Source organism: Mastomys coucha, unplaced genomic scaffold (genome assembly GCF_008632895.1).
Source record: "Mastomys coucha isolate ucsf_1 unplaced genomic scaffold, UCSF_Mcou_1 pScaffold23, whole genome shotgun sequence".
NCBI lineage: Eukaryota > Metazoa > Chordata > Mammalia > Rodentia > Muridae > Mastomys > Mastomys coucha.
The window spans coordinates 94,778,581-94,802,301 of NW_022196906.1; the positions used below are offsets into that span (position 1 = coordinate 94,778,581).

Consider the following 23,721-nt stretch of genomic DNA (forward strand, 5'->3'; position numbering starts at 1 on the left):
AAAAAAAAAAAAAAAAGAAAATAATAGATCCCTCATAAGGCTGGATAGTTCAGAAAGTGTAACCCCTTTGAGGCCCATCTCACTTTTAAAGGCCTACAAAGTAAAATTAGAAGACATTTGCCTAAATTAAGAAAAAAAAAATCATGTTGCTCTTATGATGTTAGAGTTTGACCTTAAAGCCTAACAACACAGGCAGCTCTACCACCGAGTTACATCCTTATCCCTCTTTCACTTTATTACTTAACTAACTAATATTTGTGAGACAGGGTCTTACTATATATTTGGTAGCTGGAACTCAATATACAGATCAGGTTGACCTTGAATTTACAGATCTACCTGCCTCTGTCTCCCAAGTGTTAGGAGTAAAGGCGTGTACTATCATGCCCAGCTTACTTTTAGTTTTTTGAAACAAGGTCTTATTAAGTTGCCTACGCAGGCTTTGAATTGACTCTGTAGCCCAAGAAAGCTTCAGTGTGTGAACCTTCTGCCTCAGCCTTCTAAGTGTCTGGGGATTATAGGCCCATGCACTAGGTCTGGCCCTGGTTTCCCATTTAATAATCAATGGCATAAGATATTGTTACTTATATTTAGACTCTGGACTAATTTTTTTTGTTTTTTTGTTTTTTTGTTTTTTTGAGAAGGTTTTCTCTGGGTAGTTCTGGCTGTCCTGGAACTTTCTCTGTAGACCAGGCTGGCCTGAACTCACAGAGATCTGCTTGCTTCTACCTCCTGAGTGCTGGGATTAAAGGCATGTGCCACCACTACCCAGCCACATTGGATTAATATTGTAGAATTACTGTCTTTTATTAAGTCACAACTGTATGGTTTTTAGATATAACTTAGTAGCTCTCTCAAGTTATGCAGAAAGCTTTGCTAAAATGAATTGTGATAGTATAGTTCATTTTGAAACTCAAGTTGTTTTATTTTATTTTTCTATTAATTTTTTTGCTAGCCCACTAAATAGAATTCATAATTTAAATTTTCATACCTTGTTACTGCTCCAGAAAATATTCTTTCAATAATTCTATTTGATGAAGCTAAATACAAATAAGAATTACAGTTAGTTAGAAATATTCCTAAAAAATTGTTTTCATTTGCTAAAGCTAAACCTAAATCATAATAATCTTCCACAACAAGAGTATCAGTAGTTAAATTCCTTTTCTTTCTTTCTCCTTCCTCCTCTCCTTTCCTTTCCTCCTCTCCTCTCCTCTCCTCTCCTCCCCTCCCCTCCCCTTCCCTCCTTTCCTTTCCTTTCCTTTCTTTCTTCCTTTGAGACAAGGTTTTAGGTATCCCAGGATGAGCTCTATCTTGCTAAATAACTAAGAATGGCCTTGAACTTCTGACCCGCCTGCTATGAGTGCTGGGATTATAGGTATGCACCACTGTACATGGTTTATGTGGTGCTGGGAATCAAACCCAGGCCTGTATGTGCTACCAAACACATCCTCAACCCCTAAGTTCTTTAAACTTAGTATATTAAAATTTATTCATTGAAAACATCATACTTTTATATACTGTATTATGACCTATCCGTCTACCATTACCAGTAGATAACTCCCAAGTGTCCTTTATGCTGTCTCTCTCCCAACCAATCATCCTTCTCATTTTCCTCCAGTTAGTACTTCTCATATGCACATGTGTGTGGGGCTTCCACTGGCACATACCTCCAGGGAAGTGAGTCTTCCTCCCTCAGGGATGATCAACCACTAATATCTCCTCTGTCATGGGTGGGACCTTGGGGCCCTACTCCCATTTGTGCAGAAATTTTGTCTGCCCAGATCCTAAATTCTTTCTTACACATAATTTATAGTTTTTAGAAGAATGAGGTAGGTTTAAACTATCAACCACTAATTAAAAAAAAAGTCAGGCAAATGATTGTACCTGACATCTGTTTAGTTATTTATATAGTTGAGTTCTAAGTTAATTATGAACATCCTGACAACTAAGACAAAAATATACAGAATTTGTATTGATTTTGTTGTCCAATAAAACAAGACAAATTTTCTTCTAAAACAAGACAATTTTTATCCTAGTATTAAATTCAAGGGAAACTGATTGCTTCATTTTTATATCATTACAGGAACTGCACAAACTCAAATGGAGAATGCTTCCAAGCAGCTTTAGAAAAGATACCAAGACATACCATAAACATACTTTTCTTATATTCCCATTCTATAAGAGTCTAACATTTAAAAGAAACTCCATCAATGAATGTTTTTTGTTGTTATCAGTTCTACTGGGGAACTGAATATGCTAGGCAGCCAACCTATTACTGAGCTATATCCCCAGTAACAGTTATCTTCAGATAGTGTGATGATTTTTGATGATAGACCCTAGAAAATATATAGCAGTATACTTTTTAAAATTCAAAATAACCAAAAGGAGGTGGAGAAGAGGAGTGGGAGGGGAGGGGAGGGGAGGGGAGAGATCTCTAGAGCTGTTCTTTAACAAGTACCCCTGGCAATGGAATGCACACTAAAATTGCAGAACTACCAAGGAATTCAGTAGAGGGCTGCAGCTCCCAGCATCTGTTCTGCTTAGAGTTAGGTATAGTCAACATAAGGACAAGTCAATTTGGATAGGAAAATTAGAACTGCAGGTACCAAGATAGCCATGCCTGGCCTGTATAGTCTCTGTATTTTGTTGATTTTTGATTTATTGAATAAATACTTTGTACTAGAGAGAAATAATATATAGAAAACAGCAAAAATATTAAATTATAATGTTAACATCTTTTAAGCCAATTTAACTTTACTTTCTGTGTGTGAGTGTTTTGCCTGCATATTTGTACATGTATCACACGAGTGAGTGCCTGCTGCCCATGGAGGCTAAAAGAGCACATCAGGTCCCTTGGCACTGGAGTTATAGACATTTGTGAACTGTTGTATAGGTGCTGGGAAAGGAAGCTGGTTTTCTGCAAGAACAGTAAGTCCTCTTACTACTGAGCCAGCACTCCTGCTCCTTAACGTCTTTTTAAAAAGGTTGTTTTAGCTTTGGAAGGCTTAAACTAAAGACTGTGGTCTGAAGCTGAATTAGGTGAGTGGACAAAATGTAGATTTGAGTTTCCCTTCATCATGTCATTAACATTGACCCAGTTAGTAAATATAATATTTAGAAACTTGATGGCAAGGAGAATAGGAGAGGGGGCTCTAGAATCACAGGTTGTGCAAGATCTCTAGAAGCTGGCTCACAAACATGGTTAACAGGGAAATGCACAGCTAACAAGGCTGATGAGAGACCCTTATGAATGTGGTAATCTGTGTTATTGGTGACAGAAAGATCATGACTGCAAGGATTAAGATGAGGAAGGCAACAGCATTACCATGTTTATCAAATAAGTCGTCCATCTGAGTATTTGCTCTGATTCCTGCTTGGCACCCAGGAATTTAAGAGAGAACTCTGTTGGTTTCCCTACACTCCCTTCACAGATAGGGTCTATATTGCCTAGGCTGGGTTCCAAATACTGGTTTACAGAAATCCTCCTGCCTCAACTTCTTCAGGATCTGAGACTATAGGCCTGAGCTATTGTGGTTGGCTCAAAATTAAATGACATCAGACCAGACTAGACCAGACCCAACCAAATCTAGGTTTCTTAAGGGTGCAAAGCTCTATGAAACTTGATGATCAGATAAAACTAGCTATATGGGGTAGAGTGCAGCTCAATGGTAGAGCTTTTGTTGAGCATATATGAGGCCCTGGGCTTAATCCCCGGTGCTACAAAAATCAATCCTTCATGAAGTGGGGCTTGTCATATCCCATATTCTAAATGACAGAAACAAAATTTAGCACATTAAAGATTTATTCCCTACTATCTCTAACATAACAAAGCCTAACATAACAAAGCCTGATTCAAAAATTGCTCAGAAGACATTTAAAGATAGAATAAGGGTGAACTTTTGAGAGAAGAATGAATCAGTATGCCTTGGTACTTAGTTAAGAATATTACATATGGGGGTTGAGAGATGGCTCAGCAGGTAAGAGCACTGACTGCTTTTCCAGAGGTCCTGAGTTCTATTCCCAGCAACCACATGGTGGCTCACAACCATCTATAATAGGGATCTGATGTCCTCTTCTTGTGGGTCTGAAGACAGCTGAAGTATACTCATATATATTAGGTAATAATATATAAATATTATATAATAATAACAATAAATAATTTAAAAACATTGAGCCTTAAAAAAAGAATGTTAAATATCAGGGTCCAACAAGATGGCTCAGTGGGTAACTCTTGTTTAACAAAAGAAAGAAAATGAAATTTCTTTGTAGAGAAAATATCTTTCTGGAGTTAAAAAAGTAAGCTTAAAAAAAAAAAAGATTTACTTTGTGTGTCTGTACAAGCATATGAGTGCACATCCCTTCAGAGGCCAGAGAGGTTATAAGATTTTCTGGAACCGGGCTGGCGAGATGGCTCAGCGGGTAAGAGCATTGACTGCTCTTCCGAAGGTCCTGAGTTTGGATCCCAGCAACCACATGGTGGCTCACAACCGTCGGTGATGAGATCTGATGCCCTCTTCTGGTGCGTCTGAAGACAGCTACAGTGTATCACGTCGAAGCCAGCAGGGCCAGAGCAAGCAGAGGTCCCGAGTTCAGTTCCTAGCAGCCACATGATGGCTCACGGCATCTGTACAGCTACAGTGTACTCATATACATTAAAAAAAAAAAAAAAGATTCTCTGGAACCAGAGTTAGAGGAGGTTGGAAGCTTTGTGATGAGGGTGCTAGGACCCAAACTGTAGAAGAATAGCAAGTGCTTTTAACCACTGAGACATCTCTCTGCCCTCACCCCATCCCCCGCAAAGCAATTTTTATAAAGATTCCTTGAAATCTGAGGCAGGACAGCTTGAGACCCACAGAAGGGGGTGGGGTTCATTTTTAGCATTGATAGAAATACTGTTAAGTAAGAAAGTTTTCAAATAGACTTGCATCTAATTATCAGCTTAATGATACATACTACTACAAAGACTTCCCACTTTTAAAACTGTGGTTACTTACTTACCTTCAAACTCCTTCTCTGGTCTCTAAGTTTAAAAAATTATCTTTGGCTGGAGAGATGGCTCTGTGGTTAAGAGCACTAACTGCTCTTTTAGAGGTCCTGAGTTCAATTCCCAGAAATTCCCAGCAACCACATGATGGCTCACAACCATCTGTACTGGGATCTGATGACCTCTTCTGGTGTGTCTGAAGACAGCTACAGACTTATATATAATCAATAAATAAATCTTTAAAAAAATAAAAATTTTTTTTTAGCTGGGCAGTGGTGGCACGTGCCTTTAATCTTAGCACTTGGGAGGCAGAGGCAGGCGGATCTCTGAGTTTGAGGCCAGTCTGGTCTACAAAGTGAGTTTCAGGACAGCCAGGGCTACACAGAGAAACCCTATCTCGAAAAAACTGAAAAAAAAAATTAATCTTTGACTAGGCATGGTGGCACACACCTCTAACCCCAACACTGGAGAGGCACAGGCAGGCAGTTCTCTATGAGTTTGCGGCCAGCCTGTTCTACAGAATAAACAAACAAACAACAAATCTTTGTCCATTCTCATTTAAAAATTATTGACCCTATAAAGAGACTTAAAGAATTTAAGAAAGGGAATTTCTCATAAGAAGGCTAGACAATTTATGCAACTTTAAAAACAGATTTACTTTAGCATCTATAGAATCACTTACCCTGGTCATTGTATCGAGATAGATCAGCTTGGCTGATGTACAGGTCATGATCGCCATCTAGTTCCCAGAATTTACAATAAATGACATAGAAATGTTCATAAGAGAAGTAATCAGTGATTTGGTTTATATCTTCCTCTTCCTCCAAAAGGGCCAGAGTCTGAAATGGTATGAATAAAATAATTAAATTTTAAATGATCTTCAACTAACTTTGGTTATTATAGTCTCGAAAATTTCTGTTCATTAACTTAAAATTTTGATTTTGGTACCAAGCCAGGAATTGTGTGCGTGTGTTTGAGTGGTCTGAGACTGAGTTTTTCTAGCTGTCCTGGATTTTGTTTTGTAGACCATGCTCGCCTCAGACTTGGAGATCCACCTGCTTGTGCCTCCTGAGTCCTAGGATTAAAGGTGTGCACAACCACTGCCCAGCCGAAAAATAACCAGCCCTCTACTATTCACATTCATAAACTAAGATTCCTTAATTTTTCAAAATTATATGAGCAATATTAAGAAGAATGTGAATATACATATAATGTTTGGCTTTGTAATGGAATCAAGTTTATCATAAGCATTACTTATGTATACAATTGTGGTTACACATGGTGGCTTGAAACCGAAGGCAGTGGGTGGAGCTAAGGGTTCTGAGCTAGTCTCTGTCTCAGTTTGTACCTCTAGTATAGATTCCAGGAGTAATAGCTTTTGTATCCATAATTCTGTAGTTAAAAACGAAGACATTTTCATAAATGAAAGAAACTTTAAGAAAATTTAATAGAAAAATATCAGGAATAAATACAAATGGGCTAAATCTCCTTATTAAAATATTTTTGATCAAATATAAAAAATCCCTCAAAACAGATTAAATATATATATTGTCTATAAAGAGGTATGTTTAATGGGGCTGGTGAGATGGCTTAACAGTAAAGGTGGTGGCTACTAAGCATAATGAATTGAGTTTGATACCAGGGCCCAGCTTGTGGGAGGAAAGAACAGATTCCCGATTTTGACCTTTACCTGATCACACATACCACACACAATGTAATAAAAATTTAAAAAGAATAATGTCCAAAATAAAAGAGGCCCATAAAAGACAAGTGTAAATAAAAAGGAAAATAGCTAATAATAATAATTGGAAATAAAGTGGAATACAAGGCCAAAAACAACAAGGACAAAGAATATTATCTTGTAATATAAATGCATTGCTCCGATTGTGGTGGTCTGAATAGTGCCATGGGAAGTGGCACCATTAGGAGGTGTTGTCTTCTTGGAATAGGTGTGGCTTTGTTGGAGGAAGTGTGTCACTGTGTAAGTGGGTTTTGAGGGCTGAGTGTGTTCAAGCCCCACCAGGGCAGAAAAGACCCTCTTCCTGGCTGCCTGCAGAAGATAGTCTTCTCCTCATCTTGCTTCCACTGAATCAAGATGGAGAACTCTCAGCTCCTTCTCCAGCACTGTGATGATAATGGACTGAACCTCTGAAACTGTAAGCCAGCCTCAATTAATACTGTCCTTTGTAGGAGTTGCCTTGGTCATGGTGTCTCTTCACAGTAATGCAACCCAAACTACGACACTGATAAATTATTTTTTAAAATGTTTACAATAGGAAGTGATTTTTAAATTGAAAGAAAATCATTAAATTATATTAACTATCTAATGGAAGATTATGAAGTAAGCAAAATTAAGGTATAGTCTTCATAACACAAAGGAAAAACATGGTATTAGTGTTCATTAACTCTCACTGTTTGTTGCCACCCTGCCCTGCTTGGGTCCCCTAACAGCAAGAGAATGAAGAAAGGACAGATAGACAAACAGGCACACATACAGGAAAGCTGGGATCTGGTGCGCTTCTCTAGAACTACCCTGGAACCTCAGTTTGTTTATCAGGTACAGCACAGGGTGGTAGTAGGGGTTTAAGCTAGTCTCAGCAGGAAGTCTTCGTAGGTGAGCTACACTAGGCTGTAAACATCCAGGAGGAGGAAGTCACAGTTGCTAGTTTTTGCACACACAGATTAATCATCCATAAACACACATACTTGGATTCAAGAAAAGCTTTGCCATTTCTCTTGACCCTAGCCCATATGGGTAAAGAGTTTGCCAATTTCCCATGGACTATCTGTTCTTGCAGTCCTCCACAGGCTCTGCCCATGTCATGATACCCATCAACTCAGGACTTACTCACTTAGGGCTTCCTCTGCTCCCAAGTTAGTGAATATATAAGGGAAAGGATTAATTGGATTTTAAGAGTTAATTTAACAGCATCTATTAAAGTATCATTTGATCCAGGATTTTTTTTTCTTTTAGTAGTCTATTCTAGAGAAATTATTATTCATATACCCAGGAGAGTAAGGTTCAAGTATGGTCACTACATCATTGTAATAGAAAAAAATATAAAAATGCACTAATCCTCAATAGAAGAATATATAATCAATTACAGCACAGCCATGCAATCAATCATGCAGAATATATGGACAGAAATAGAAGGAATCCCGAGACATTTTCAAGAGAAAAGAAAACCCACCCAATTTATAAAGTAGTATGTATCTCCCACATACTGTAAAAAAAGGCCCCACAGAGCGAGTGGGGTGGTGCAGAGGGTCAGGGCACCTCTGCCAAGCCTGATCCCTGAATTTGATCCCTAAGAACCAACTCTGGCAACCTGTTTTTCTGACAATAGCATTGTATGCTACTCCCACTCCAAATGAATAAATGAATGAATGAATGAAAATATCCTTCTATATAGCATTCTCACAAAACAAAACAACATACTATGTATATAAAATAAGACTACAGGGGTTGGAGAGATAGTTCAGTGGTTAAGTACACTGGCTACTTTTTCAGAGGACCCAGGTTCAATTTCCAGCACTCACATGATGGCTCATAACCTTCTGTAATTTTAGTCCCAGGGTACCTAACACCCTCTTATGGCTTCTGAGTGCACCAAGCACACATGTAGTACACATATATACTTACGGACAGAATTCTTACATACATAGATAAATGAATAAAATTTAAAATAAGAATATAGATGTATGCCGGGTGGTGGTGGCGCACGCCTTTAATCCCAGCACTTGGGAGGCAGAGGCAGGCGGATTTCTGAGTTCGAGGCCAGCCTGGTTCACAGAGTGAGTTCCAGGACAGCCAGGGCTACTCAGAGAAACCCTGTCTCGAAAACAAAAACAAAAACAAAAACAACCCACCCCCCCAAAGAAAAAAGAATAGAGATGTGTAAGTTCTCTCTATGGAAAAGTGCATGAAATGCTGGGCGAAGAGATAAACAGTGATTTTTTTCCTCCCAAGACAGGGGTTCTCTGTGTTTAGCCCTGGCTGTTTTGGAAATCACTCTGTAGACTACACTGGCCTCGAACTCACAGAGATCTATTTGCCTTTCTCTGTTTCCTGATTGCTGAGATTAAAGGTGTGTGTTACCACCACCTGGTATTATGTTTTTACTCTAGATATATTCATAGAACTAGAATATTTTGAGCATCTGTTCGTGGGCTCAGAAGATGACTAAGGAGATGGATAAGAAAAAAAAATGAAGAGGAGGGGAAAATAAATCACTGTAGAAAGAGAACATTTGACTTCTACTGTCAGTTCAGCAGCCTGCTAGCTGTGTGCTTCTGTGTAGTTACTCGACAATACCTGAGTCTCAAAGATTTTATTAAAATAATAAAGGGGCTAAGAGCATTTGCTGCTCTTCCAGGGCATCTGTGTTCAGCTCTTAGTACCCATATAATGGCTCACAATTATTTACAACCCCATTCCGATTGCTCCAACACCCTCTTCTGACCTCCTTGGGAACAGTCACATATATAGTACATATACATACATGCATTAAAAATTTGAGAAGTTATAATTTTTGTGTTATTAAAGAAATTACTGTCTTCTTAACCCATGTGTCATACCTACCAAGAGCCCAGGCAGGCATTAGATGCTCGATAACTACAAACAATGATTGGGATGACGACTGTTCATTTTAGAGCAGTGCTTCCCAGCTTTCCTAATGCTGTAATCCCTTAACACAGTTCCTCATAGTGTGGTGACCCTCAAATATTACTTTCATTGCTACTTCATAACTAAATTTTGTTACTGTTATGAACTATAACATAAATATCTGATATGCTGGATATCTGATATGTAACACATGTGAAAGGGTTGTTTGAGCCCCAAAGGAGTTGTGAATGACAGGTTGAGAATCATTGTTTGTTTGTTTTGTTTTTTTTGTAGAAAGGATATTTATTAGCCTTTGCTTAGTAGGACTTCTTGCCCTTTTAAAATCCTATTCAAGTACAAATGCTTGTGTTTACAAAGTATTTACAATTTCAGTCCTGTTTCTTTCTTTCTTTCTTTTTTTTTTGGCTGTCCTGGAACTCACTCTGTAGACCAGGCTGTCTTGGAACTCAGAAATCCGCCTGCCTCTGCCTCCCAAGTGCTGGGATTAAAGGCGTGTGCCACCACTGCCTGGCCAGTCCTGTTTCTTACATTAAAAAAAAAAACCCAAACAGACAAACAAAAAACCCAACAGCTATCTGGTTGAAAAATAAACAAAAGCAACTGCCAAAAATGAAGACTCTGCTTCTCATACTGCCTTTTGTGTCCCGCCAAACACATGGCTTGGGCACACTGAAGAAAGCTGCCAGAGAATCACTGTTATAGAGAAACAAAATATTTGTGTATCCATTATGGATTGCTAAGTTTCCAGGTCTTCAATACCTTGTCTACCTAACATGAAGATAAAGGTAGGGAGGATACAGAGTAATAAGGTATTGGTATTAGTACGATCCATTTAAAATACTTTTTTTTTCTTTCAAGTGTGACTCATTCTATTTTCTTTATGTATTACCTCGGTAAAAGGCTCCTACTAGTGGTCAATAGTTTTTTGTTTGATAAAATAACTGAATAAAATGTATTATTTCTTGCAAGGTAGGGTCTTTACTGAATCAAGCCTATATACTTCCATTTCTTCGGCAAGCTCACACTTTTCCAATCTAGTTACTATCACAAAAGCCACTGGCCACTTCAGCTAGTTGGAAAGTCTTGAACATGAGGGACGTTTTCTGCTTCTGGCTTTGGCTTGTGCGGCTGCTCTGCTTCCTGGAAGCCCCTTCCTATTGAGATTTTATCTTGCTAAACTCCTGATATTCTCCAAGATGAAGACCATACATTGATCCTTCTGAGGCTTCTGCATCTTTTATGTACATTTTTCAAGTCAGGTGTAAATGTGCATTTCTAGTTTTGTTTCACAGTATATACCTTCAGGCAGATATCCCATATTATTTTTATTTTGAGAGCCCTTACCCCACATGGGTTATTGACAAGTGCTTACAGCCCGGAAGAAGTGATACTTAGAACTTTGCAATAGAGTAAGAAAAAAAAATTTAATTTAAGTAAAATTATTAAATTGGCCCTTATAATATCTTTACATGAGTGACATACTTGCAAAAAGTTGCTTTTCCTTATCTCTGTCGAAGTAATTTTTCCACTCCAAGATCTGTTGACTGTGTAGAATATTCTCTGAACAACCTAGTTTCAAAAGGAAAACAAAACCAATTAAAAGTAAAGTTCAGATCTCTACTACCCTACTGAAGGCCAGATTATGAATATCTGTAGAACTAATTTAAGCAACAACTTTTGATGTTAACTGCAATTTTGAATAAAAAAAGCATGTGTTTTACCCTACATATACAGTATAAATTTGCCTCTATAAGAGAAAAAAAGTTCCCATTTATGTTTTCATTTCCTAACCACTTGTATCTCACTCCCATTATGTCTCAATTACACAGCCACACCTCATTCAAGTAGTGCTCATTGGTCTGTGTGTATGTGTGGTAAGGCAATGAGGTAGGGGAATTCTACTGTGTTGGCTTAATAAATCAGTAAGTCAGCGGATGGCTGTTAAACTGGTCTGATTCAAAAGAGCATTATTTTGCTTATTAAAGTTGTATTTGGGACCTAGCTTAGCTCTTTCTCTGCAACCCTGTCAGCCTTTCCTCCTACCCCATCTCTATTCCTTTCTGTCAGCTGATGACCCAGGAACATTTTCTACCAGGGATCCCACAGTCATTATACTTGCCCAGGATCCAGGGAAGTCAACAGTTACCCAAGAACATAACACTCACCCAACAAAGATAAGACCAAATATTGATACCAAGAAACTCTTCAAACATCATTCGCCAGATGACTAGATCCCAACACAAGAAGAAAAGAGGTACAGCATTTTAATATCTAACAAAATAGACTTCAAACTAAAACTAATCTGGGCGTTGGTGGCGCACGCCTTTAATCCTAGCACTTGGGAGGCAGAGGCAGGCAGATTTCTGAGTTCGAGGCCAGCCTGTTCTACAGAGTGAGTTCCAGGACAGCCAGGGCTATACAGAGAAACCCTGTCTTGAAAAAACAAAACAAAACAAACTAAAACTAATCATAAGAGATAGAAAAGGGAACTACACACTCAGTCATGAAAGGAAAAAAATCATCAAGAGGATATTGAAATTCTTTTTTTACACTTCACAGGGCCAAGGGCCTCTCCTCCCATTGATGACCGACTTTGCAATCCTCTACTATACACATGCTGCCAGAGCAATCAGTCCCACCGTGTGTATGAGGATATTGAAATTCTACACATTTATGTGCTAACCAAGGACCCAACTTCATAAAAGAAACACTATTAAAAAATAAAAAGTCAGGCAGTAGTGATGCATGCCTTTAATCCCAGCACTTGGGAAGCAGAGGCAGAGGCAGGAGGATTTCTGAATTTGAGGGTAGCCTGGTCTACAGAGTGAGTTCCAGGATAGCCAGGGCTACACAGAGAAACCCTGTCTCGAAAAACAAAAAACAGCCCCCCCCGAAACAAAAACAAATACAAAACAAACCAAGCAAAAAACCCCAAACATTATTATAGCTAAAAATCACATATTGACCTTTATAGAGTGATAGTGGGTGACTTCAATATCCAGCTCTTGCCAATAGAAAGGTCATCCAGGCACAAACTAAACAGAAATACTGGAGCTAAATAATGTCATAAATCAAAGGGATATAATAGACATCTACTGAAACACAAAAGAATATACTTTCTTCTCAGTAGCTTATGGAACTTTCTTCAAAATTGATCACATATTTGGATACAAAGCAAGTCTCAACACACATAAGAAAACTGAAGTAACATCCAGCCTTCTTCTTGACCACCATGGATCAAAGCTGGATAGCAACAAAAGAAATGTATTAAGTGTTTACATTAAAAAAAAAGAGATCTTAGTAATTCAGTGACATACCTGAAAGCCCTAGAGCAACAAGAAGAAATAATACTTCAAAAGAGTAGATGGTAAGAAATAACCAAATTCATGAATGAAATCAATGTAATAAAACAAACAAAAATACAAAGAATTAATGAAACAAAGAGTTGGTTCTTTAAAAAAAAAAAAGTAAAATGGAAAAAGCCTTAGCCAAAATAACTAAAAGACTGAGGGAGAATATCCAAATTAATAAAACTAAGAGTGAAAAGGTAGACATTGATATTGAAGAAGCTCAGAGAGTCATAAGGATGAACTTTACAGACCTATACTGCACCAAACCAAGAAACCTAAAAGATCAATACCAAGTAAGCAATTTTAAGAAACCTGTAACTCCATGTTCTCTAAAGAAATTAAAGACTTTCAACTGGGGACAGAGGTGGAGAAGTGAAGTTCAGGGCCAGATTGATTCAGCATAGAATTCTGCAAGACCTTCAAAGAAACATTAATAGCAACATTCCTCAAAATTTTCTGTAAAATAGACATTGGAGGAACATATTACAATTCTTTTTGTAAGGCCACTATTACCCTGATACCTGAGCCAAAAAAGTTATATAGATCAACATCCCTTATGAATGTTGATGTAAAGAGTCTAAATAAAATACTTGCAATTTAAATTCAAGAACACACCAAAAAGAGTTTCCACCATGATCAAGTTGGCTTCATTCTAGAGAGACAGGGATGATTCAACATATGTAAATCAGTAAACATAATCCACCAGATAGATTGAAAGATAAAAACCACATGATCATCTCATTAGATGCAGAAAAGAAATGCAGCATCCCTTCATGATAAAAGTCCTGGAGAGACTAGGAATACAAGGGGCGTGTAACAAGGGCAACACTACAGCCAATATCAACCTAAACAGAAAATTTCAACTAAAACCAAGAGCAAGACAAGGATATCTACTCTCTTCATACTCATTCAATATGGTACTTAGCTAGAACAGCAAGACAGCTAAATAAAGGGAATGCAAATAGCAAAGGAAGAAACCAAGATATCTTTATTTGCAGATGATTTGTACATCAAAGATCCTCAAAACTCTACCAGGAGACTTCTATAGTTCAGAAACACTTCTAGCAAAGTATCAGGATACAAAACTGACACACAGAAAAAAATCAGTAGCCTTTCTTTATACAAGTGACCATCTGAGAGAGAAATCAACTCTTTTACGATAGCCTGAATTTTTTTTTTGGGGATAACTCTAATTAAGCAAGTTAGACTTGAGTAATAAAAACTTTAAGCCATTGACAAAATAAACTGAAGAGACCAGCAGGTGGAAAACCTCCCATTCTCATGGATTGGTAGGATTAATATTGAAAAATGGCTATCGTATCAAAAGCATTCTACATTCAATCCCCATCAAAATTCCAACAAGATTCTCCACAGAAATTTATTTAAACGTCATGTGGACAGATTAAAAATTCAGGCTAGCTAAAACAATTCTGAATAATAGAAAAATTTCTGGAGGTATACACCATCTCAGATTCCAGTTCATTCTACAGAGCTATAGTAATAAACACAGAATGGTATTGTCATAAAAACAGATATGTTGATCAATGGAATTGAAGATCCAGACACACTTTCATACATCTGATTTTGACAAAAAAAGGTAAAAAATACACACTGGAAAAAAAAGTTTATCCAAATTGGTGTTGGATAAACTGGATGGTTGCATGTAGAAGAATAAATCAGATCCATACTTATCACCCTGTACAAAACTTGATTTAAAGATCAAGGACCTCATCGTAAGACCAGATATCCTGAATCTGATAAAACTGGGGCATATACTTGAACCAATTGTCACAGGAAAGGATTTTCTTTCTTTTTTGTTTTTTTGTTTTTTGTTTTTCCCCAAGACGGTTTCTCTGTGTAGCCCCGGCTATCCTGGAACTCATTCTGTAGACCAGGCTAGCCTCAAACTCAGAAATCCGCCTGCCTCTGCCTCCCAAGTGCCGGGATTAAAGGTGTGCGCCACCACTGCCCGGCTAGGAAAGGACTTTCTTAACAAAACACTGATAGCACAGGCACTGAGATCAGAAATAATAAAAGGGACCACATGAAGCTGAAAAGCTTGCATATGACAAAGGGCATTGTCCTTTGGGGAAAGCAGCATCCTACAAAGTGGGAAAAGATTTTTACCAATTATACATCTGATAGAGGATTAACATCTAAGAGAACCCAAATTACAGAACAAAAAGAAAACAACCCAAGTAAAAAATGTGGTACAGAACTAAGCAAAGAATTCTCACAAGAGGAACACAAATTACTGAGAAACATTTAAAGATATGTTCAACATTTTCAGTCATCAGAGTAATGCAGATTAAACCTGCTTTGAGATTTAATGGCCAAGATCAATGAAACACATGGCAACACATGCTGGCAGGGGTGTAGAGAAAGAGAATATCCATCCATTGCTGGTGGGAGTGCAAGCTAGTAAAGCCACCGTGGAAAGTTTCTCTGGTGTGGCAGTTTCTCAGGAAGCTGGGATCATTCTACCTCAGTCTCCAGCTCTCTTAGGCTTGGGCATCTACCCAAAGGACTCTACATCCCATACAGAGACATTGCTTATCCATGTTCACTGTTGCTCTAGTCATACAAGCCAGAAATTGAAAGCAGTCAACATGCTCATCAACTGATGAGTGAGGAATGGAAATGTGGTACATTTACACAATAGAATACTATTTAGCTGTTATCAGACAAATGGATGGAGCTAGAAAAAAAATCTGAGTGAGGTAACCCAGATCCAAAGAAACAAATATTGTATGTTTTCTCTTATATGTGGATGTTATCTTTTAAGCCTTCAATATGTGCGCTGCAGTCTGAAAAACTAGAGAGGTTACATATTGAGTAAAGCACCAGTGGGGAGGAAAGGTTCTCCAAAAGAAGGAGAATAAGATATATCAGTATGGAGGGACAAAGGAGAAACTAGAAATAGGAGAATTAAATAGGAAGGGGGATGGTAAAGGAGGGGATATAGGGAGGCACAGCTAACACTAAAGGACATTTAAAAACTATATGGAAACCTACTACTATAGAAATATTCTAAAATATAGACATATATATGATACAATGCCCCAACTAGACATCTTATGTTACCAAGTTAAATAAACCACCAGTGCCAGCACTGACTTACATTTTGTTGCGTCTTTGGCCCTGTGGAAATCCTCAAATATCACAGGATATTATCAAGGCTATCGGTTATTCTGCACAGCCTAATAGCCCCTATTGCTGAAGGCAATACTTATATATGTCATCAAACAGAAAAGTAAAGCTGGTGTTAACTAGAAGCTTCACTCCTACTGACTAGAATTCATGTACTGGAATGTAATCTGCATGTTACCAGGAGAGAAGGATAATCAGCAGTATTTTCTAGCTACAAAGCCTGGTCACCGGTAACAGCAGCTTGCCTGCAAGATGTACTAGTACAATAAAGGCACAAATGTTAGAGGAGTAACCAACTACTTTTTAAAAAATAAGATTGGTCAAAAGGCCCACTCCAAGGAACGAAACTCATACCTGACACTGCACATACATGCCTTGGCACAAGTGTGAAGGTCAGGGGATACGTTTTGGGATTTGGTTATCTCCATCTAGTTAGTCCAGAAACTGAACTATGGTTATCAGGCTTGGTGGTAGGTACATTTAATGGCTTAACCATCCTGCTGGCCCTTAAAGTCAATATCAATATGCACATAAAATTTTTATTGTTCAGTATCACTAGAGTTTTATATAAATTTATTTCTTGATTTAGACTATAAACTTAATTTAAAGTATGTATATTATTTATAGAAGCAAAATATAAAACTTTGATCTGCATTAGTTTTCTTCCTACTTTTTTAAAAAATTTAAGTATGTTTATGTGTAGATGTGAATATATACACCTATATGTAGGTGGGTGCCCATAGAGTTCATAAAATGGCATTGGATTCTCCTGGAGCTGGAGTTACAGGTAGTTATGAGGACCCATGTGGGTCCTGGGACCAAATGCTGGTTGGCCCTTTGGAAGAGCAGTACATGCTCTTAACTATGGAAATATTTTTTCCATCTGCCTTTCTACCTTTTGGCAGAAGTTTAAGTTTTTAGGAATTTAAAAGTTTTATGTGATAGAGAATGGCTCAGTAGTTAAGAACACTTGTTGCACTTGTAGAGGTCCTAAGTTTGGTTCCCAGCATCTACAAGATGGCTCACAACCATCTGATCCTGGGAATCTCTTCTGACCTCTGTGATATCAGGCATACATGTGACACATATACATACATGTAGGCAAAACAGTCACATATCTAAAATTAAAAAAGAAGTGTGCTCTGTTGTGAGACATTGCTCAGCTGCTTTGTAAGCAGTATAAAATAGCACACTTGTGTCTTCCACCTATCTCTCCAGTCTCCATATTCAGGGGCCCAGCTTCATAGCAGATTTATTGTTTCTTCATTACTGAAGTAGGGCTACCATCTAGTGGTGAAAGTATGCAGCAGCTGGTTCTTCATTTTGCTTGCTGTTTTAATAACTTTGTCACAATTTTGAAATATAAAAAAATAGCAAGAATCAGTCTTTACTACTAGTGAGAAGAATAAAACTGACAAATCTTTCACCAAGACCTCTAGTCAAGTTGACAGACAAGTCAAGTCATGTGCCAGTCCTCTTCTTTGTATATATGAAGACAAAACCAATTCACCATATAGGCTGCCAGGATAGGAAATGCCTGGCTATTACATGTTATTTTTGAAAGTAGATGAAATACAGAGAGGAATTAACAATTCTAACTATCGGTGATGAGTGCAGATAAACGTAGTCAAGCAATAGGAGCCTGGCTCTTCTACCTGGAAAGGCATAGTGAATAGATCACCAATTCATTCTCTGACTGTTGGAGCTCTGAAATTTCTTCACGGTCTTTCTACATAATGTGGACAACTATACAACGTTTCTAAAAATCGATTTCTTTGTATGTCAAGGAAAGAGGAGAACAAGTTTAAAACTCTCAGTGGTGAGAGGCAGCTTCGGCACAGCTGAGCAATTTTAGCTTAAAGTGACTGATTCAGGCCAAGTGAGACACTGAGTAAACCACCGAGACACCATCTGTATAAGCTCCAGAATAACTTCACTGCTGGTGCCAGTGCCACGAAGAACTCTTTGAAGGCACATTGCTCACTTTAAAAACTTAAATGGGCCACCTCCTTTTTCAAGTGCTGGCATATGTTGGCATACTTAAGCAGAACATTTATTCATTAACAATCTCTTGGCCCAACATGTAAAACTGTAATTCAAAGTCTTTAATTTGTTGGTATCATATTTTTTATTTCCATTCACTGTCAAAACAGCTTGTTTTTTTTCAGATGGTAACTTTTGTAGGAAATAAGGACTACAGGCTGACTTTTGGAGTCCTTTTTACCTAGCTGACATTTTTTCTAGTCTTAAAAATACTGACAAAATAGTTACCAAAACAGAATGTATATTCCTGTATCACAGACCTTTATGATTTATTAATTATGATCTTCATTGTTTTTGCTATGAGTAGGATGTTTCTTCAGTTTGGTCACTTTCATGCCTAAGAATATAATTAGTCAATTTTATACTACAGAGTATGTTGCAATTGTTTTAGAAACATCTCACTTGTACAAAGTTAATACTAAAGTTTCAGCAACTTCACGCTATTATTTGGCTAGACTTCCTAATAGAAAGGGCTTTGGAAAGAACAGATAACCAATAAAAGTTCTGTCTTCAGATATTCACTGGTATCTGTTTGCTTTGACTTGTTTTGTGGCTCTAGGACACTGTGCATGTCGACAAATGCTCACGACTGAGCCACACATCTCCAGCCCTTGCTTGTTGTACTGATGTATAAAATCACCACAGCACAGTTCAGTTATCTCAGTATGTGCAAGTTCACATCGTGGACTTCCAAGTAAGTCTTGATACTCTTTATAATGCTACTTTACTGTTACAAATATTTTCCAGTTTAGTGCCTACTTCTGAGTAATAGATTCATTTTTCTGAATTGAAGACAAAGCATAATACTAACATAAAAGTATTTTATCATATACATTTCATCACATAAGCAATAATATACAAATACCACTAACGTGACGACAGCAGAGATAGGTAATTATATTCTCTGAGTGACTAGTATAGTTTTTTCTTTTTCTTTTTTTTATTATGTATATTTTTTATTTGTCCAACAATTATTATGCTAGTGGAATTTCCTCAAAAGATGGATAAAAATCATAAACTTTGTAGACACCAGTTGCTGGAAGACCACAGACTGCTATAGGCTTAGCTGTGTCAAATAACATCAAACTAGAAAGAATGAAGAATACTTATCTCTTTACTTTTCTGTTCATTAACCTCTTTTCTGTGAGTAAGTTCTAAATAAAACATCATTTCTGTTTTTTTTTTTTAGAACAAGACCTTGATCCATAGCCCAGGCTGGTCCCAAACTTCAGATCCTTTTGCTCCAGCCTCTGAAATTCTGGGAATTTTAAGAAAACACTGAAAAACTTAAATTATGCTGCTAATGTGCCCTATGCTTACAGAACAGCCAATGACCAAACCTTCCAAATAATTCTCCTTGGGTTGGCAGAATTAGTGTAGAGTTCTTTTAAAAAATGATTGAGTGTGTTTGTGTGCGTGCATGCACGTGCACACACACGCGGAGGCCGGAGAACAACCTGTGGTAGCTAGTTATATCCTTCTTCATGAGGTTTCTGGTTACCACGCTTGGTGGCAAGCACCTTTAACTGCTGAGCCATCTCATGAATATAGACTCCTTAAGTAAGAATAATTTCATGGGGCCAGGAATATCACTTAGTTGTAGAATACTTCTCTAGTCTCATAAAAGAAAAATGTTTAAAAAATAGAATTATTTCTCTTACTTAATAAATATTTAATGTGCATCTATTAAGTGACATATTTGAGTACTGGGGCCAGATAAGTAAAATATGCAAGTAAAGTCCCTGTTCTCATGTAGTTTATATTATAGAGGAGACAGACAAGCAAAAACATTAAATATCAAGAAAGAGTTAAAAAATAAAGCAGAAAGTATTCAGAGGCTATCCAAGCAAGTGTCTGGAAGTAAGTGTGAATGTGGATGGGAATGTGTCAAGGAAGAACAAAGCATCTGAAGTAGAAATGGGCTTGCCCAGACATAGAGAGGAGAGAGAGAATATCATCAAGCAAGGCTGGTTCAACATAAGCAAATCAATAAGTATATTTCACTGTATTACTCTACGTACAGACAGAAACACATGGTCATTTTTTGATAGAAGCAGAACAGGAATTTGACAAGTTAAATAAACCTTAATGATAAAAGTACTGGAGAAATTAGAAATAAATGGAACATATTCCAAGATAATAGAGCTTTGTTTTTGTTTTTGTTTTTTTGAGACAGGGTTTCTCTGTGTAGCCCTGGCTGTCCTGGAACTCACTCTGTAGACCAGGCTGGCCTTGAACTCAGAAATCCACCTGCCTCTGCCTCCCAAGTACTGGGACTAAAGGAGTGCGCCACCACTGCCCGGCGATAATAGAGCTATTATATGACATATCTTTAAGGCAACATTATACTAGTAGGAGAAAAATGACAGCATTTTCTCTAAACATGTAGAACAAAACAAGGATGTCCACTCTCTCCCCTCTTCTAAGACTTAGAAAAGAACAGAAAGCTGTAAGAAAAGAGCGAGACATAAAAGGGACACAGTCAGGAAAAGAGGAGGTAAAATTCTTTATTTGCAGGTGACAAGATTCTTCTACTCCACCAGAAAACTCCTAGATGTAATAAATACGTTCAGTCAGTTGCAAGACAGAATCAACATATAAAAATCAATATCCTTTATAAATACAATGACAAACTTGGTGAGAAATTAGAAAAAATATCCCATTCAGGATAGTGCCCCCCCCCCCAATAAAATATTCAGGAGTAAATCTAAGAAAGTAAAAGATCTCTACCAAAAAACCCTTAAAGATAATCAAAGAAACAGAAGAAGGCATCAGATGAGAGAATGATCTTTTATGCTTCTGGATTGGCAAAATTAATATTGTGAAAGTGGCTACAGATTCAATACAATCCTTATCAATGGCATTCTTCACAGAACTAGAAAGAAATCATCCTAAACTTCATATGGAAACAGAAGACCATGTATAACCCAAGCAATCCTCAGCAGAAAGAGCAATGCCAGTGATAATACACAGTCTTAACCTCACACCAAGCTCCAAAGTCCTAGTGACAGAGGCAGTAATATACTGGCATGAAGACAAAAACGAGCCAGGGAAACAGCATAACCCCCCCTCCCCATAACCCCATATGCCTACGGACACACCTAATTTTTGACAAAATATCAAGACCACACACCGTTCAATACAGTGCTGGCAAACTTGATAATCACCCATAGATGAATGAAACCAGAACTCTGTTTTACACACATGCACACATACACACACCATTCCTAAACATGTGGAGAGAGAGCTAATTCCAAGTGGACTAAGGACCTTAATTTAAATCCTGAAATGATTAAACTATGAGAGAGAAAACAAACATTTCAGTATACAGCTATAAGAAAGACTTTGTTAGCTGGGTATTTTGGTAGGTGGTGCATGCCTTTAATCCCAGCATTTGGGAGGCAGAGGCAGGTGGATTTCTGAGTTCGAGGCCAGCCTGGTCTACAGAGTGAGTTAGAGAACAGCCAGGGATATAGAGAGAAACCCTGTCTCAAACAAACAAACAAACAAACAAACAAACAAACAAAAAGATTTTGCTGTATAAAACCCCAATAGCTCAAGAAATAGCCTTTAGAGTTAACAAATAGACAATCCAGAGACTGTTCTACCTGGGAATCCTTCCCATATTCAATCATCAAATCCAGACACTATTATGGATGCCAGGAAGTCCTAGCTGACAGGAGCCTGATATAGCTGTCTCCTGAGAGGCTCTGACAGTCCCCGACTAATACAGAAATAGAGGCTCACAGCCATCCATTGGACTGAGCAAAGGGTCCTCAATGAAGGAGTTAGAGAAAGGATCCAAGGAGCTGAAGGGTTTGCAGCCCCTTAGGACGAATGCCAATATGAACTAATTAGTACCCTCAGAGCTCCCAGGGACTAAACCACCAACCAAAGAGTACACATGGTGGGACTCATGGCTCCAGCTGCATATGTATAGCAGAGAATGGCCTAGTTGGTCATCAATGGGAGGAGAGGCTCTTGGTCCTGTGAAGTTTCTATGTCCCAGTGTAGGGGAATGCCAGGACCAGGAAGTGGGAGAGAGTGGGTTGGTGAGCAGGGGGAGTGAGGAAGGAACAGGGTTTTGTTTTTTGTTTGTTTGTTTCTTTTCTTTTCTTTCTTTTTCAAAGGGGAAACTGGGAGAGGAGATATTATTTGACATGTAAATAAAGAAAATATCTAATAAAAAAGTTTACAAATGGATTAAGAGTTATTACATAGCAAGTGAAATTATAAGTTAAGTGGACAGAACCCTATGGGATGGGAGAAAAATCTTTATCAGTCATATTTCAGACAAAGCAAGTTAAGATATTATAAAAATTACAAAAATGAATCTCCCAAACTCACAAACTGACAGTCAATAAATAGGACAATGAAAAGAATTTTTCAAAAGAAGAAACACAAGGCCAGGGAGATGGCTCAGTTAGACAAGCATGAGGACCTGACTTCAGATTGCCAGCAGTCACACAGGTAGTTGGACATGGTGGTTGGTGCATGCCTCAAACTCTAGCAGAGAAATGGAATTAGGGCAGAGAAAGGTGGATCCCTAGGGTTTGATGGCCAGCCAGTCCAGCTAATCAGTGATCTCTAGGCCCAGAGAGAGCTCTGCCTCAAAAAATAAAGTGGAAAATGACAGAGAAAGATACTTTCTGTAGATTTCTGGCCTGTATAGATCTACACACACACACACACACACACACACACACACACACACACACACACACACACACACACAACCAGGAAAGAGTAATATTAACTTTATTATTAGATTTGAGGTCCAATTCAGGATCAAATTTATGTCTGATACTTGGTCAAAAGCCCATGCCTTCGTGGAGAATCTACTGTTGTTTTGTAAATGGACACGTGTCAGCTTTCTACATATCTATGTTTATACCAGAGACTGTGCTGTTCTCAGTTTTGTTCAAAGAAGCTTCTCTTTATACTGGGTGGTGGTAAACAGACTCAACTGGTAAAAACGCTGAAAGTGTTTGAGTGCGTAGACTCAAACAAGACATCTGTATCACCCTTTCCTGAACCAAAGGAACAATGAGGAAGAATGGTGGAAGGAATGCAAGAACCAGAGGGCGGGGAGGACCGCTGTCTTCTGGACATGGCATCACGCAAGGGCCATCACAATCAAGAACACCTAGAGAAGTAGATCTCTCTGCAGTGCTGGATCCATCTACATTTCATCACGCACAAGGAAAGGGTCACTGAGGCCCCACCTCTCTCAATGCTACTGCAGTCGATGCTTGGCTGGAGAGCGTGAATCTTTTTTCTTCAGTGATGTAACCACTGATAAGTTAGCTGCCCATGCTCTACTATATAACTTCCTCCCATGCTATTGCCACCCAGGTGAACTCAATGGGTCTCCAACGACAAAGAAACATGAAACTTAGAGGGGAAGGGGTTAGGCAGGAGTGGGAGGGAGGACAAAGAGGGGAATGGAAGATGAGTATGATTGAATACATTGTAAACGATCTCTAAAATTATCCAAAAAGAACAAAACATTATATTCACTTCGTGAGAAGTCTATTTTTTTTTCTTTTTCTCTTTTTTTTTTTTTTTTT

At 38.1% G+C, this 23,721-nt stretch overlaps 1 protein-coding gene across 3 annotated transcripts in view; it reads right to left on the reverse strand.

Moving 5' to 3' along the window:
- Ppp2r3a (protein phosphatase 2 regulatory subunit B''alpha) overlaps positions 1-23,721 on the reverse strand; it is a 150,144-nt gene that overhangs the window by 31,747 nt on the left and 94,676 nt on the right. For all 3 annotated transcript variants that reach the window (XM_031345047.1, XM_031345049.1, XM_031345050.1), the window contains 3 exons: positions 11,091-11,177; positions 5,664-5,820; positions 989-1,037 (listed from right to left, as the gene is read on the reverse strand). In XM_031345047.1, the coding sequence (XP_031200907.1) occupies positions 989-1,037; positions 5,664-5,820; positions 11,091-11,177 (293 nt within the window). The remainder of the gene's footprint in view (positions 1-988; positions 1,038-5,663; positions 5,821-11,090; positions 11,178-23,721) is intronic.